This window comes from Octopus bimaculoides, chromosome 14 (assembly GCF_046866305.1).
Source record: "Octopus bimaculoides isolate indiv1 chromosome 14, ASM4686630v1, whole genome shotgun sequence".
In the NCBI taxonomy this organism is placed as follows: domain Eukaryota; kingdom Metazoa; phylum Mollusca; class Cephalopoda; order Octopoda; family Octopodidae; genus Octopus; species Octopus bimaculoides.
This window is the reverse complement of record NC_142941.1, coordinates 22,920,632-22,937,303: the sequence shown is the minus strand read 5'-3', so window position 1 is coordinate 22,937,303 and position 16,672 is coordinate 22,920,632. Positions and strand designations below refer to the sequence as shown.

Below are 16,672 nucleotides of genomic sequence, written 5' to 3'. Positions count from 1 at the left end.
TATACCAGTATTTGTAAGAGATCAAGATTTCTTAATTCTGAAATAACCATTTGAAATTTTTCCTTCCTTTCTTTACTGCTTTGTTAACTTGTTTAATACACTACATGGAGCTTAACTCACCAACATCATAACTGAAAACTGATCTAGTTTAACCAATTTAGTTGCCTAAACTGTTGTTGGTATTCTGTCCTCTCAGTTTATTCTATTTTATAATGGAACATATTTCAGTTTCTGTATGTATTTGCTTTGTCTTAGTTTAACATCCTCTCCATTTAAAAAAAAATTTCTATTTCAGTTTACCAACTTTCTACTACTTTTCACAGCTTCAAATAATTTATGAAGCCTATCTATAACATGAGTCTGAATGATCTTTGCACCTGCAAAATTAGAAATCCTCAGCAAATGTAGCTATAAATATCAATCACTTTGTTTCCAAAATACTGTCTTTAATTCTTCTCTGGATGTCTTTAATTCCTCTCTGATCATTACCTGCCAGGATCTTGAAGCATCAGTCAAACTATATACATATTTTAAAAGCTGCCATATATAGGCACAGGCATGGCTGTGTGGTAAGAAGCTTGCTTCCCAACCACATGGTTCCTGCTTCATTCCCACTGTGTCACCTTGGGTAAGTATTTTCTACTATAGCCTCAGATCAGAGCCTTATGAGTGTATTTTTATAGATGAACACTGAAAGAAGCGTGCCATATATATATATATATATATATATATATATATATATATATATATATATATATGTGCGTGTGTGTCTTTGTGTCTGTGTTTGTCTCTCTACCACCATTTGTTGTGTTTATGTCCCCTTAACTTATGAAACCCATCAAGGCAATGTCCCAGCTGACTGCAGTCAAATGACTTATATATATAAAAAAAAAGATATATTTTTACATATAAAACATATAACCTGCATGTACATTGAAGAGGATCAAACTAACTTATTTAATTGCTTGCTCTGTAAACATGCAGTCTTAAAAACCATTGATTTACATATCCAACTCTGAGATACCATAATTCCTAATGTTACATGTAGACCCTCTTTTGAATATGTGAGAGAATCATTTCTAATATTATTTGCAACTCTATTTTGAAAACCTTTTGCCACAAATCTAGCTTCACAGATTTGTTTATCATTCAGCTTTGCATGCTACTTATGAATGAGGAGAGCTGTGTGAAGAAGTGTCACTCCCTAAAAGTGGAAGGAACCCATGGAAGGAGGTGATGCAGCATGACCTTTGAGCATTGGGCCTCACAGCAGCAATGACGAAAGACTGAGACCTCTGGAGATATGCTGTGATTGAGAATACCCAGCAAGGAAAGTGTGATCACAGCCGTAGCCTACACCAGTGTTGCATAACCAGTCCATTTAAAAATTACCTTTGCATCGTCGGGTGACATGCCATGCTTGAGGAGACCTATTGAGTCAAGTAAATCAGAATCAAATCAAATCACAATCAAATGGAAATTGTAGTTGTGGCCATTACCAGTGCTGGTGGCACGCAATAAGCACCATTCATTGCATGGGTCGCTAACAGAGCCACTGAATTGGCTCCCCGTGCTGGTGGCACGTAAAAAGCACCATCCAAACGTTAGTAGCCTGCGCTCTTAACCACTACGCCATATCCCCAAGACACCCGATGAAGGCTGGAGTGTATATGAGCCGAAACATTGTGTTAACAACAAACAAGATGAGAACAAACATCCGTCAATTGTAAATAATGTTTATTCATTAGATGCTTGTTTTTATTTTCAGCTTTGGGTCCTCATTGTTTGCATGTTTAGATTAAAGTTTTCTTAGTTTGGGAAACACAATCACCTTAGGAACAGGTTTTTGTTTAGGTTGCCTATTTCTTGTTCTTGTACTTACATGTTTTTCAATTTTATTTATTTCAGTCATTAGACTGTGGCCATGCTGGGGAGCCGCCTTGAAGAATTTTTCTTGAATGAATTGACCGTACTACTTTTTTTAAAGCCAGGTGCTTATTCTATTAGTCTCTTTTGCCAACTGCTAAGTTATGGGGGATGTAAACACACCAACACTGTTTGTCAAGCGGTGGTGGGAGACAAACAGATACAAAGACACACATATACACACACACGTGCGTATATGATGGGCTTCTTTCAGTTTCCATCCACCAAATCCACTCACAAGGCTTTGGTCAACCAGCTTGCCCAAGGTGCCACACAGTGCGGCTGAACCTGGAACCATGTGGTTGGAAAGCAAGCTTCTCACCACACAGCCACGGCTGGCTTTTGTTATAAGTAACATCAAACTCTATTTTTCTTTTCATTACAGTTGGTGGAGTTAGGTTTCTGACAAAGCAGCTAGTAAAAGTTTACACAGAACTTTCACTAGCTGCTTTGACCTAGCACAGAGTTAGTTCACCAACCGTAGCTTTTGCTATTTGCTTATTTCTGGCATCAGATTCACCCTAAATGCAAATATAGGTTCCAGTAATATTATTTTGTAATCTCTAAGTCCTGCAACAAGATGATCACACTGGATGCGATCGTCATTGTTGTGTCTTTTTGTCATTGCTATTTTTCAAGCAATTTATACGTGATAAATGTTAATTAATTCGAATCTTCCAAAAGTTTGTCTAATTTTTGTTAGAGTTGTGACATTCCATTGTCAGCATTTCAGGTAGCAATATCTATTTCAAGAACTGTCTCTCTAGCTTTTCCTTTCAATCAAGAAGGGAGCTGGGGCTCATTAATTCCCAAATCTGCATTTCCTTCCTCAGTGTTTTCTTATTAGTGGAGGTGGTGCCAGTAATTTTGAAGCCATGATGTATTCACCGATTGTCATTTTCCACCGGTGTTAAATAATAAACAACATCACTTTCAGATACAGAGGAAACAACAGCTTTTATATTATATAAAAAGCAAACCTGTCTATCTACATTGCTAATTCCGCTACCCTCTTTTCCTAACCCTGGCAAATGGGGATGAATTGTTTCCCTTCCGGGAGGATTTGTCTTCCTTAACTATCAACATATCATTCATATAAATTATATTGCACCAGCATGAGGTGTTTCTGTCATTTCATTCATTTAGGAAAGTGAAAAGGTTTACTGGAGGATCTTACATTTTTTTTTAATTACTATATTCATGTAAAATATGCACTCTGGAAAAAAATCTCTCGTGTACGTGTTGATTTCGACTTTTCATTGTTACTCCATATTTCAAATTGAAACTAAATAAATGAAAAATGACCAGAGATTGTGTATGTGTGTGTGTGTAAGCACAGACAGAGCTGTGTGGTTAAGAAGTTTGCTTCACAACCAAGTAATTTCAGGTTTAGTTTCAATCCTACTGCATGACGTTTTGGGCAAGAGACTGATATAGCCCCAGGCCTAAACCTTGTGAGTAGATTTGGTAACCAGAAACTGGAAGAAACCCATTTCATTATGTCACACATCTCAAAGGCACAAAGCCAATGGAAAATTTGTTGACAAGAGAAATGGCAGCAATAACACTGCTTGTAGCTTGCAATTTTTGAAAACACAGAAATGTAAATGCACATGTAGGAACACACATAAATTCATAGGCTCATGCTCGTATATATGATAGGCTTTTTTCAGTTTCCACCTACTCAATCCACTCACAAGGCTATGGTCAGCCGGGGGTTTCAAGAAGCCTCTTCCCCAAGGTTTCATTCAGTGGGACTGAGCCCTAAACTATTTGGTTGAGTAGCAAACTTCTTAATAATGCAACCATGTCTGCACCTATTATTCTTTATGTGTTTTTCAATATCTACTGTTGTGAGAACATCACCCATCTGTAGATCAATTACCTGAGAAGTAGAGGGTTATTACAATGTCCAGGTCACCATGTATATTACTGTTGCCTTCATCATTTCTATTCGACTGGAAGTGACGCCAGATGGATATGCGTGTGGAAGGTGTTTTATTGCATTCCATAAATAACTTGTGGCTCCATTAGCAACAATTCCTAAGAATTCTGCATTTCTTTTCTATAATTTATGGCGTTAAGTTAATATAAATTGGCCATATCTGGCCCAAATATTTAACATGTTTTATGTTCAAACCAGCCAGATCCAATCTCTCACACCTACCCTATAATGTCATTTTAAAAATAACAATCACATCTTCAAAATTTTGAAGCTACAAGATAATGCATGATTATTTCAAAACAATATGAATAAATAAGCATTACTTTTGAGAGAATAATGTGGATACTAAAGGATAAAGCTAATGGTCCAATAAGACTTTTAACCCTGGAAACATGTATTCCCTGGGAAGATATGAACTTAATCCTGGAAACATGCAAACATGCATGCCTTTGGGAAGATATGAACTGACCATCAGAAAATCCGTCATTAGATTAAATTATCCTCATCAAATCAATTTTTCAATGCTAGGTTAGCCTGAACAGGTTCAGTTTGCTTCAGAGCATCTTTCTAGTTGTTTCTAAGTTTTATTTTCTTCAGTTTTCAACCTGCCAATTTATTTCTCCAGCTAACATCAATCATCTTTTTTTCTCCCTAACATATTTCTTTTCGTCTCATATCCAAACTATAGTTGTTGATCTCCCTCATCCAATGCTTCAGATATGCAATCTCTTCTCAGTGTATCTTTCATACTGCCCTTCACTACTAACTGAGAAAACTAAAAACATTCTTCACCTGTTAAGAATCACCTGTCTTCACTTTTCATATTTTATTCTCATTCTTCATTACAATTCTAAAACAGTTATCATGCAATCTCAAAAACATTGAAATCCAAATATTTTTATATTTCATGATATTTGATATTTATATTTGGACCAAAGAACTGAAGTATTTCAGATTGCAAGACATTGTGTGAGAGAAAATTGTGATGTTACAGGAGAGAAATGTGTCTGCATGGATGATGGTGCACTTGCTTTTAATGATTCTGCTAAGAAAGAGGCTTGGAGAAGCCATTATGAAAGGCTGCTGAATGAGGAGAATGAATGGGAGGTGGAGAGCCTGCCAAATGTTGACCCAGTTGAGGGACCAGTTACCCGAATCGATAGCTCCCTGGTAGATAAGGCAATTAAGGATATGAAGTCAGGAAAAGCCCCCGGCCCATCAGGAATCACTGATGAGATGCTTAAAATATCTGGTGGTGTGGGTTATGGTCTAGTCACCCGTATTGTAAACCAGGTAGTTCACGAAGGAGTCATACTCAATGACTGGCTTAGCAGCACCATAGTCAACTGCTACAAAGGTAAAGGTGATGCTTTAGATAGAAATAACTACAAGGGTATCAAACTGCTGGATCAGGTGATGAGGGTCATGGAAAGGGTCATAGTCCAACTAATTAGGGAAAGAGTCTGCTTAGATGAGATGCAGTTCAGTTTTGTACCAGCTAGAAGCACCACCGATGCTATATTCCTGGTAAGGCAACTGCAGGAGTAATACCTAGCCAAAGACAAACCCCTATACTTGGCTTTTGTTGACTTGGAGAAAGCCTTTGACAGTGTCCCCTGATCCCTTATCTGGTGGGCGATGCGGAAACTAGGAATAGATGATTGGTTAATAAGAGCTGTACAGGGATGCTGTCAGTAAGGTAATGGGCAGCAATGAGTATAGTAAAGAATTCCGAGTAGAAGTAGGGGTTCACCAAGGATCAGCCCTCAGTTCTCTTATATTCATCATAGTCTTCCAGGCAATAACAGAGGAATTTAAGACAGGCTGCTCCTGGGAGCTCCTCTATGCTGATGACCTTGCTCTCATAGTGGAATCACTACCAGAACTAGAGAAGAAATTTCAGGTGTGGAAGCAAGGTTTAGAATTGAAGGGCCTTAGAGTCAATGTTGAAAAAATCAAAGTCCTGTAAGTAGGGAGGTGAACAAATCACAAACCCCTTCAGGTAGAAGGTCCTGCTCGATCTGTAGAAAAGGCAAAGGTAGAGACTCTATAAGATGTACCCAGTGTAAGCTATGGATGCATAAGAGGTGCAGCAACATCAAAGAAAGGTTAAGCGGGATGATAGCTTTTGTGTGTAGCTGATGCACAGGGGCAATAAGCACCGAAGATGCTCAGAAAACAGATTCCATCACATGCCCGGGGGAGAAACTAGAATAGCCTGAGCAAAGTTTAGAAAGCTCCTACCTCTACTGGTTACAAAGGGCCTCTCGCTCAGAGTGAAAGTTAGACTGTATGATGCCTGTGTGCATGTTATACGGCAGTGAAACATGGGCCATGACTACTAAAGACATGCGTAGGCTTGAAAGAAACGAAGCTAGTACGATCCACTGGATGTGTAATGTCAGTGTACACACACAACAGAGTGTAAGTGTCCTTAGAGAAATGTTGGATATAAGCATTAGACATGGTATGCAAGAGAGACGACTGCGTTGGTATGGTCATGTGCTGTGTATAGATGAGGAGAGCTGTGTGAAGAAGTGTCACTGCCTAACAGTGGAAGGAACCTGTGGAAGAGGGAGACCCAGGAAGACATGGGATGAGGTGCTGAAGCATGACCTTTGAACGTTGGGCCTCACAGAGGCAATAACAAGAGACCGAGACCTCTGGAGATATGCTGTGATTGGGAAGATCTGGCATGTAAAGTGAGATCACAGCTGTAGCCTATACCAGTGTCGCATAACCAGCCCATTTAAAAAGTACCTCTGAATTGTTGGGCGACACGCCATGCTTGAGACCTTTTGAGTTGAGTAAAATCAAAAATCAAAATCAAAATCACAATCAAAATGGAAATTGTAGTTGTGGCCAATGCCAGTGCCACCTGACTGGCTCTCATGCTAGTGGCACGCAATAAGCACCATTCATGCCTGGGTCATTGCCAGTGCCGGTGGCACATGAAAAGCAGCATCTGAATTTGGTCGATTCCATGAAGCCATGTAATTGCAAAATGAACTTTTTAGCTACACAGCCATGGCCTGCATGATCTACACCCCGTCACTGCATATGTGTGTGTGAAAAGTTGCAGTTAAACCAAAAAAAAAAAAAAAAACTAAAAATCATATGCTAATATTTTTAAAACTTTCTTCTGGTAAAAGAATTAACATTTTTGGTTAGTGGTTAAAAGTTCTGTCCTATTTATTTTTATTTAAACAAAATATCTTAGATACATCTTCAGTTACTGTAAAAAGTTAATAATTTGTAGAACTAAATTTATCCTTATGGTGGAAAAGTAGTTTCTATAAGGTAAATGCATGAAAAGTTTAATATTAATTAAAATTGCAAATAAGATAGTGGTGGTGTGTCAATGAAATAACAGTCTTTTGTGTTTTGTATTTTCAATAAATTAAAATCTAATTGTAATGTCTTCTAAACTAAATGTTATTTTAGCAGTTAATAACATTGAATAGATTTCTGTTATTTTTCTTCAGTTTGAGCTTCTAATATACTTAGGCAGCAATTTGGTTCTGTGGGTGTGTTTGTCCAAGCAGCAGCCCATGTTGGTGTCACTGGGAACCCAGCTGACCAGTTGTAATTATTTACCTGTGAATTGTTTGGTATCACTGATGTAATTGAGATAGGCATCAATGGTTGTATACAGCAAGTAAGTTGTTGGGAGTTTGTTTGTGTTTCAAATGTTAATTGGACTTGTGATGGTGATGATGGTTCAAGGGACTGCTGATCAGTCAATGGCAGCAATGTTTGTTCTAGATTTGCTTCTTCTTCTTCTATTTCTGGTTCTGATTGTTTTTCTGATTGTAAAATTTCATTTCTACTATGTGTTTGTTCATGCTTTTTTAAATGTGCTCTTTGGGAAAATACTTTGCTGCATAGGCTACAGTTAAAAGGTTTCTCTGCACTGTGTGTTCTTTCATGTTTGTTAAGATATGATTTTTGTGAGAACACTTTATGGCAAATTGCGCACTCAAATGGTTTTAGCCCTGTGTGAGTTCGTTCATGCTTGTTTAAATACGATTTCTGTGAAAAGTTCTTCTGACACACAGAACACACAAATGGTTTTAGTTCAGTGTGTGTTCTTTGATGCTTATGAAGATAAGATTTTTGTGAAAATGCCTTTCCACAAGTGAAGCATACAAATGGTTTTTCTCCTGTGTGTGTACGTTTATGTTTGCTGAGATGTGTTCTTTGGCTGAATGCCTTTTCACAAACATTGCAATGATAAGGTTTTTCCCCTGTGTGTGTACGTTCATGATTTTTCAGTTTATCTCTTTGGCTGAAAGCTTTTCCACAGAAAGAACAACTGAAATGTTTCTCTGCTTCTGGGGCCAATTCGTGTTTGGCGAGATATACACGTAAAGTAAACCCTTTGCGGCACACTGCACATTTGAAAGGTTTCTTACTATTTGCAGTACTTTGCAAGTCATCATTTGTCTTGGTATCAGATGTTGACTGCTTTTCACTCTCGTTCATGGATTGAACATTAATCATTTTAACTTAGGTTTGTATATCTCACAAACATTATTATATAATTTTATAAAATTCACTTTGTTATATTCATAATTATATTAGTTTATATTGCTATAATATATGGTCTTTCTGTATTCTGAAAAAATTTGGATTTAGGACTGTGCTTTCTTTCAGTAATATTAAATATTTTTTTTTAAGTGCCTATACTTCTCTTGATCTTGTACTTGACATAAAATGTTCATCCCATTGTTATATGTTCATGATTTAACAATTAATTATATAAAATGACTAAAAGTTTTTTTTCTTTTTATATATTTTTACTTCTATATGTAATGCAATTTCTTTCAGTATGGTCTCTATCCTTCTTATATTCCATAAAATATTTTTGAGCTCTATTCCATGATTTAGTAATTCTTTCTAACACATCTCTGTTGTTGCCTCATATTCCAAGATTGTTTTAAATTGAATACTCTGAAAATAAAAGTAGAAAAACATCTGAAGTAAAAACATCACACATAACTGCTCATCAAAGTAGTATTATTTGTCTTTATCTACAAGATAACATATTGCTTATAACAACTGTATAAACAGCTCTCTAATATTAGTAATAAAAGGTTTATGAAAAAAATTTCTATGCCGAATGACAGTCATTTCTGTTGAAGATAACCACTAACATCATCATTCTTATTGTATTTCTTTTTAACCATCACAATTTCGAGTGTGTTTGTATGTGTAAAGTTTTGAAAAATTGTGTGCCTGTGATGAAAATTGTATACCTTGTGGGTAGTTAAATGAATATACATGTGTGTGTGTGTGTGTGTATCAAGATTTATCTATTTATCTGTCTGTCTATCTTTCTACACACATCATTCAGCATCATCATTTAACATCCACTTTTCCATATTTCCATGAGTCAGATGGAATTTGTTGTGCCAGATTTTCTGAGGCTGGATGCTCTCCCTGTCAACAACCCTCACCTGTTTCCAAGCAAGGTAATATTTTGCCATGCTCCAGCATGTTTCTGCAGAATATTGGAATTGAATGACACTACTTCTATGGCAGTGACACGCATTTATGACTATCACATGATGTCAAGACAAGGACACACACACACACACACGTGTGTGTGTTTTTATATATACATGTGTGTGTATTATAAAGATATTTCTTTGGCCTTTTTGTCATTGATCTATGGTATTGCAGAGACAATAACTTCTTCATTTATTACATCCAACTACTTCACTTAACTTCTTTCTGAACAACATCTTTTGTGGTTGATAAGTTCTAGCAGAAGTGTCTACTACTGTTGTACACTCTTGTCTTTGTCTTGCCTCCTCAGCATGTTGAATGCAGTTATCCTCTCTGTACACAACTGATCTCCACTTGCTGCAGTCCTTTGCTGACTCTTACCATTTTCTTTCTTCGATAGAGAACTCTTTCAGGATAGTTTTACTTTGGGCCTTTAACCACAGCTTTGGAGATCCTTTGTTTCTTCTTTCATCTACTTGGAACACTTGTTTGGGGATTCAATGGGTGGGGGTCATTCGTTCATCTGAGTCATCTGGATCTAAGCGTGGGGTATAGTGATGGGACATCTCTCTGGAGTACTTCTATTTCAGGAGTTTTTGTCATACTAGCTGATACTGAGCTGATACAAAGTTTGGGTACATGGAGTAAATAAAATCATAACATAAACAATTAAATATAAGAAATAATAATTTCTTAAAGTATGTGTTAATCCCCATGTACCCAGACTTTGTGGATACATATGTATATATATATATATATATGCCATGGTCATGGCTGGAATTTCTTTTGACCATAAGTCTTAATGGATCAGGGCTGACTTGTGACGTGACTAGCCAACAGTGATGACCACCACCCTACCACTATCATTTGCTTCCACCATTACATTTGCACTACCTTCAACAACAGTACCAACATGTTTTAATTTCTCTAGCACCGCCCACCAACAACACCACCTCTGCCTCCATCTATTTACACTGCTCAAACCATAGTAATATTTGATTCTAACTTAGACACATGATTACCTACTTTTGTTGGGGTGGGTTAGTTGATTAAATGGACTTTAGTATTCACCTTGCACTTTATTGCATTGTCATCCCCCCACCTAATATTTGACGGTGACCAGTAATAAAGTCACAATTTTGGCTAGGGAAAAGAGTCAATTAATTTGTGAGATCCGGAACCCCCCCCCCCCCCCGACAAAACCCCTGTGACTTTTTTTTACCTGGAATCTATTTGACTGGTGCTTTATTTTACCAATCCCTAGAAAAGGAATGTTCATCTTGGCAGCATTTGAACTCAAAATGAAAAGAATCAGAAGGAATAATGATTTCAAATAATGATTTGGAATGAGGACAGTAATTTGGTGGGAGGGGTAAGTCAGTTACATCAGTTCCCAGTACTCGACTGGTACTTATTTTATCGACCCCGAAAGGATGAAAAGCAAAGGTGACTTCAGTGGAATTTGAACTAAGAACATTAAGATGGACTTACAATGCTGCTGAGCATTTTGCCCAGGTGCTAATGATTTTGCCAGCTCACTACCTTAAAGCCAGAAAAAATACTGATTTCAAATTTTGGCACAAGGCCAGCAATTTCAAGGAAGAAGTATGTCAATTACATTGACCCCAGTACTCAAATGGTACTTATTTTATCAACCTGGAAAGAATGAAAGATAAAGCCAGCCCCAACAGAATTGTTTTGGGAACTCAGAGCAGAAAGAGGGACAAAATGTCACTAATTATTTTGCTCCAGGTGCTAGCAATTCTAACTCACTGCCTTAAGGCCTGATGAAATATATTGAAAAGCATTTTGTCTGATGATCTGTCAGTCCACCAGCTTAACAGTCACACTAATGTTACGATTGATCCACATATCATTACTACTGATGCGGATTGTAATAGTATCACCCACACCAATACTTCTAGGTACCTAGATGCAACTTGACAACCATTTAGTACTTACACATAGTGTGCCACCTGTTTGTATACACCTGTAGTATTCTACTTATCTGTCAGTCACCTTACATCATCATTAAGCTTCATTCTTCATTGTTAACACACCACTTGTCAGTACTTAATGTTGTGTGACATCTATAAGTACTTACTTATTGTATCATAGTCTACCACCTGTTGATATTTACATGAAGTGTTCTACTTGTAAGGGTACATGGTTGTAACGTTCCGCCTGTCAGGTGCATACATATAGTATTCCATCTGTCTGTTACCTTTCATCATTGCTAGGGATGACTATTTTATGAGGGAAGGACTGGGAAAGGTTGTTAGTGTGAGGTATGAGAAATATATTTACTTATTTTCATTAACAATAACTGAGACCTTAGGCAATATGGTGTGCTTGAGAGGACCCATCAAGCCAAGTGCACCCATGCTGGTGGCACGTAAAGAACATCATTTGAACGTTGGGCCTCACAGAGGCAAAGTGGCTGAGTTCCTTTCGAGCATTGGGCCTTACAGAGGCAAAGTGGCTGAGTTCCTTTCAAGCATTGGGTAAAGTGGCTGAGTTCCTTTTGAGTGTTGGGCCTCACGGAGGTTAGGTGGTTGAATTCCATTACACTCTTGGAGTGGTTAGCATTGGGAAGGACATCCAAATCAGACTGGTGTCTGGTGCAGCCATCCAGCATGCCAGCCAAGTCAAACCGTCCAACCCATGCCAGCATGGACAACGGACGTTAAATGATGATGATATATATACATGGCATTTTCAGTTTTCATCTGCAAAATCCACTCAAGGCTTTGGAAAGTCTGGGGACTTTAGGAGATACTTGCCCCAAAATGTTACACATTGGAACTGAACCCAAAATTATAGCTCATCTCCTCTATCTTTATCTCTCAACAACTCCATTTTGCTTGCTCTCCCTCTCTTCTATAATGTGAGTAACCATTTAGTTCTTCAACAGCAAAACACCTGTTCTGCTCTGGTCCCTTCCTTCATATTTTAACCCCTCGTCTTCTAGTATAAAGTTACCTCTTTTAGGGTTTGTAGTCTTGGAAGCTGCATGGCACCACACTAGTGCTGGTTTCTTTTGCTGAATTACTAAATTACAGGGACATAAACACACCAAGACCGTTTGTGAAGTAATACTAAGGGACAAACACATGCACATACAACTGGCTTTTTTCAGTTTCTGTCAACCAAATCCACTCATAAGGCCTCAGGCAACTTGAGGCTACAGAAGAAGACACTTGCCTAATGTGCCACCCTGTGGGACTGAACCCAGAACCATGTGGTTGGGAAGCAAATTTCTCACCACATAGCTGCACCTGCACCTATATATGTGTGTGCGTGTATATATATATATATATATGTATTATATAAACCAGAACTAATTGTGAGGGATTATCAATCTGGGCAAAATACTTCATAAGCTCTCTGTTGGCACATCGGGCTAACAATATTATTTAGATTAGTGAAGAACTTCAGGTAATTTTGTGGCAGGGTTCAAGGTTATGGTTCATCACATTTCTCTATTGTAAATACATGGATGGGCTCCAGACAAACTAGTTTTTACACAGAGTGATATATAAGAAACAAGTTTAAAATAATGGTCATTGCATAATTTTTCCTTTATTGGAGCAAATTTGGCTTACAGCTGTTTCCAGTAGTCATTATAGTCACATTACTGATAGGTTTACCCACTTAGTCAACTGATCAATTGATGAAAATTGAATGAGCTAAGAAATTTAATGCTACTTTCATCAGAGCCATTTCTGGTTATGACAATAGACCAATTGATTAGACCTATCAGTAATATACCTATAATGACTACTGGAAACAGCTGTAAGCCAAATTTGCTCCAATAAAGGAAAAATTATGTAATGACCATTATTTTTAACTTGTTTCTCTTATATATATATATATATATATATATATATATATATATATATAAAAGCTCATGGTTTTGGTTTCAGTCCCATAGTAAGACACGCTGGGCAAGAGTCTTCAACTATAACCTTGAACTGACTATGTGAATGGATTTAATAGACAGAAACTGAAAAAAGCCCATTATATATGTATGAATATACATGTGCACATATCTGTCTTTCTGTCTCCTTGTCTTGACATCATATGCTTATTGTACGTAAATGTCACCATCATACAAGTAGTACCATTTGGTTTGCAATCTTCAGTGAAAACATGGCAGGTCATTTGGGAAAATATTACAGAGAAAACAGGTGATGGTTGGCAACAGGAAGTGTATCCAGCTGTTGAAAAACTGCCTCAATGAATTTTGTATGACACTTGCAAGTATGGAAAAGTGGATGCTAAAATAATGATATATGTGTGTGTGTGTGTACATTATATATATTTTCAAAGTATTTTTGTTTGTGATCACCATTATTGATGGAGACTGAAACAACAGATGTCAAGGGAGTGAGTAGCAGTTGGAAATATTAAATACAGGTGTGAGGAAAGTGAAGGGATTATAATAACTGAGATGTAGTAAGAAGTTTTGCAATGGCTGGGGTAACAGGTATTTTGATCAAACTGTAACTGCAATTTTTTGTTATAAATTTATGAGAGATATTTCCAAAAGAATTGAAAACAATTCACTATATGTTGATTTTTTTTTTTTTTAAATGATGGAATTTTACACACACACACACGTGATATACTTTCTCTTCCTGACTTAGCCTTGTATATGACAATCACTAATAAAACATATGGCCATTTATGTCGGCATCCATTGACAAGGTTGCAAAAGTAATGAAAATTTTTATATGATAAAAACTACATTCCAGAAAATCAAGGAGAATAATACCCTTGTCATCCCTCCCTCCTCCAACAGTCACCAAGATTTTCTTTTCTGGTCACTGGCTCTTGAACTTCGTAGGTTTTGGAGAAGAGGTATGAGGCCATTTCATACAATGATCCTATATTTATGGATCATAATTATATGCCCACATTTCATCCCAAGTTACCAGATTAGAAAAAGCATGTCTTCATAGGCTTCAAATGCTTCCATCAGGTCAGAGCAGACTTCCACGCCTCTCCTTCAAATCAGATGTCAACTACGAACATACCCACTTTGCACACTCTTTCCAATACCCAAAGTTTTCTGTTTGTCTTCTATAATGCCTTGTGTGGAATAATCTCACAGATTGTGACTTGCCTGTGTGAATCAATTATTCCACTCACTGGCAATTAATGTTAGTGGCTACAGTTGCATGGTTTGTCTTCAATGCAGGTTTCCCCTTCTTTGTCTGCATGTGAACATTGCTCTTGTCAGTTATGTCATCTGGTTGTTGGATGGCCTGCACCACTCTTATATAAAAAAATTCAATGATGACATATTGATTCTGCTTGGAACCCATTATTTCCCTGCAATGAAGAAGACCAAAGAGGAGAGTTACTATAGAGGAATAGTTACTCAACCAACATATGTAATTTGAATGACTTATGCCACTTAAAACATATGTTAAGTCCACTTCTACACTTGTTTCAAGACAATATGCATATATATATATATATATATATATATATATATATGTATGTATCCAAATTGAGGGAATGGAATGGGTAAAATCCAGGCTACATATGTTTCTCAGCGAGCTGATCCTCTGATGTAATAATTACTCAACAAGGGACACACAACTTATCTAATCATTTTACCCATTCTACTCCCTCAATTTTTGAATTTTTATTCACATTCATAGCAACTCTAGTTGCTAACTATGAGCTGTACAGAAACTTTCAGCTTATCAAATTTCCTCATAACTTTCATAGGGGGAAAAAGTGTATAACCTTTGACACCAATAAATTGTTCTTGTTTCTGACTGTACACTGTCCACTTCCTACAATTGGATCTCTGGATCTTACCCTTATATATCAATATATATATATATGTGGCAGGATAATTCCACTTTTTATCTACCAAAGCCATTCGCAAAAGTTTTGGTTACCTTGTGGTTATGATAGGTGACACTTCCTCAGTGCACTAGGATTGAACCTGAAACTACATGGTTGGGAAGTAACTTTTTAACTACACAGCCATGCTTCCACTTATCCAGCAGTCTGTCTCTAATTATCTATCTACATATCTGTGTGTGTGTGTATACACAGCCATAAAAACAGTCATTAAACGACTGCTTTTGGTTCAAGATATGTGAATTATTTTGATACATTTGTACGAATGTGTGTGTATATGTGTGGATGCTTTTGTGATGATTGTTAAAATTATGAATTTCAGTAATTTGTTTTAAGAGGTAAAAATCTATTAAAATGCAGGGGAAAAAAGTGGTTTAATAATTAAGAGAAAAACTAGGAGAAAAATCCGAAATTAAATCAAAATCACATTAATAGGCTTATGTATGTTTATATATATATATATGTGTGTGTGTGTATATGTACATATACATATACAAGTGTTTATGTCTATATATCTATATATAATTTTATATATTTGTATCTATGAGTATATATTATTCTGTGTATTATCATGTGGAAATAAAGGCCTTTTATTATCACAATGAAGTATACACTCTACATAATTGAGCCTACATTAGAACTGCGTTCGTGCCAAACGTATACTTTTACACACACACACACACACACGCATACACAAACAGTCCCTACACCCTCAGTGATAGGTGTGTCTGTCTGTTATAATGTAAATGCTTTGCTTTGCCTTAATCAAACTATTGAAATGCGTGTTTGTATGTATGCTTGCGTTATGAAATTGTAATTATGTAACCTGAATGCACGATCTCGATATTTAATTCTGTTTCTCTAGACTACCTTGATTACGGGCTATCCGTGCTGCTGTACAGATGGAAAATGTTTGCTATCAAGTTTCAATTTCTGTTTCCAACACCAGCATCTTGAAATAACACCCATGCCAATAATTTCTCACAGACTCTGTGTGTGTGTGTGTGTGTGTGTGTGTTTTCCCGCACGCGTTTCTGTTGTAATGCATAGGAAATAAAAAGATAGCTGTGTGTGCTTCTTTGTAATACATAAATATGTGTGTTACTGTGTTGTCATAGGTGAGTGTAAACAAAATTGTGTTTGCGTAAACAGGAAAAGCTGTGTGGTTTGGTATTGGGTCGGAGTAGGATGACAAGTGAGCTGGGTGTTTTCTTATTGTCTGTGGTGACACTTACTTTTTAGGTGGAGCTGTCGGTTTCAGCAGAAACATCGGGAAAACATAGGACAGTAAAAACTGTTGGTGGATTATGTCGATAGTTGGCAATACAGTTCCAGCTTCTACTCCACACTGCAGCCTACTTTCTAACACAAATGCACGCACACGCATGTACACACACACACGCGCGC

General features: G+C 37.0%; 3 protein-coding genes across 11 annotated transcripts in view; 1 reads left to right on the top strand and 2 right to left on the bottom strand.

The window, feature by feature from the left end:
* Positions 1 to 16,672, top strand: part of LOC106884031 (mRNA-decapping enzyme 1A) — a 39,370-nt gene that overhangs the window by 17,310 nt on the left and 5,388 nt on the right. The window contains exons 2-3 of one of the 8 annotated variants that reach the window (XM_052972765.2): positions 296 to 628; positions 1,909 to 1,991. The exons of 3 other annotated variants lie outside the window; for them this stretch is intronic. The gene's annotated coding sequence lies outside the window, so the exon portion shown is untranslated. Of the gene's footprint in view, positions 1 to 295; positions 629 to 1,908; positions 1,992 to 16,295; positions 16,461 to 16,672 lie in introns of those variants that run through there. 4 more of the 8 variants (XM_052972764.2, XM_052972767.2, XM_014935234.3 and 1 more) reach the window with 4 other exon arrangements.
* Positions 7,032 to 8,374, bottom strand: LOC149132643 (uncharacterized). Its single transcript, XM_089362524.1, has one exon. It carries the CDS (start codon positions 8,372 to 8,374, stop codon positions 7,343 to 7,345), a length of 1,032 nt encoding a protein of 343 aa, XP_089218650.1. The 3' UTR covers positions 7,032 to 7,342.
* LOC106884040 (uncharacterized) lies at positions 7,032 to 16,652 on the bottom strand. 2 transcript variants are annotated; one of them, XM_014935252.3, is made up of 2 exons: positions 16,501 to 16,652; positions 7,032 to 8,824 (listed from the first exon to the last, which is right to left on the bottom strand). In XM_014935252.3, exons 1-2 carry the CDS (start codon positions 16,650 to 16,652, stop codon positions 8,758 to 8,760), a joined length of 219 nt encoding a protein of 72 aa, XP_014790738.2. In that variant the 3' UTR covers positions 7,032 to 8,757. The 2 variants fall into 2 exon arrangements, with proteins under 2 accessions (XP_014790738.2, XP_052828734.1); XM_052972774.2 differs by lacking the exon at positions 7,032 to 8,824 and adding an exon at positions 8,877 to 14,719.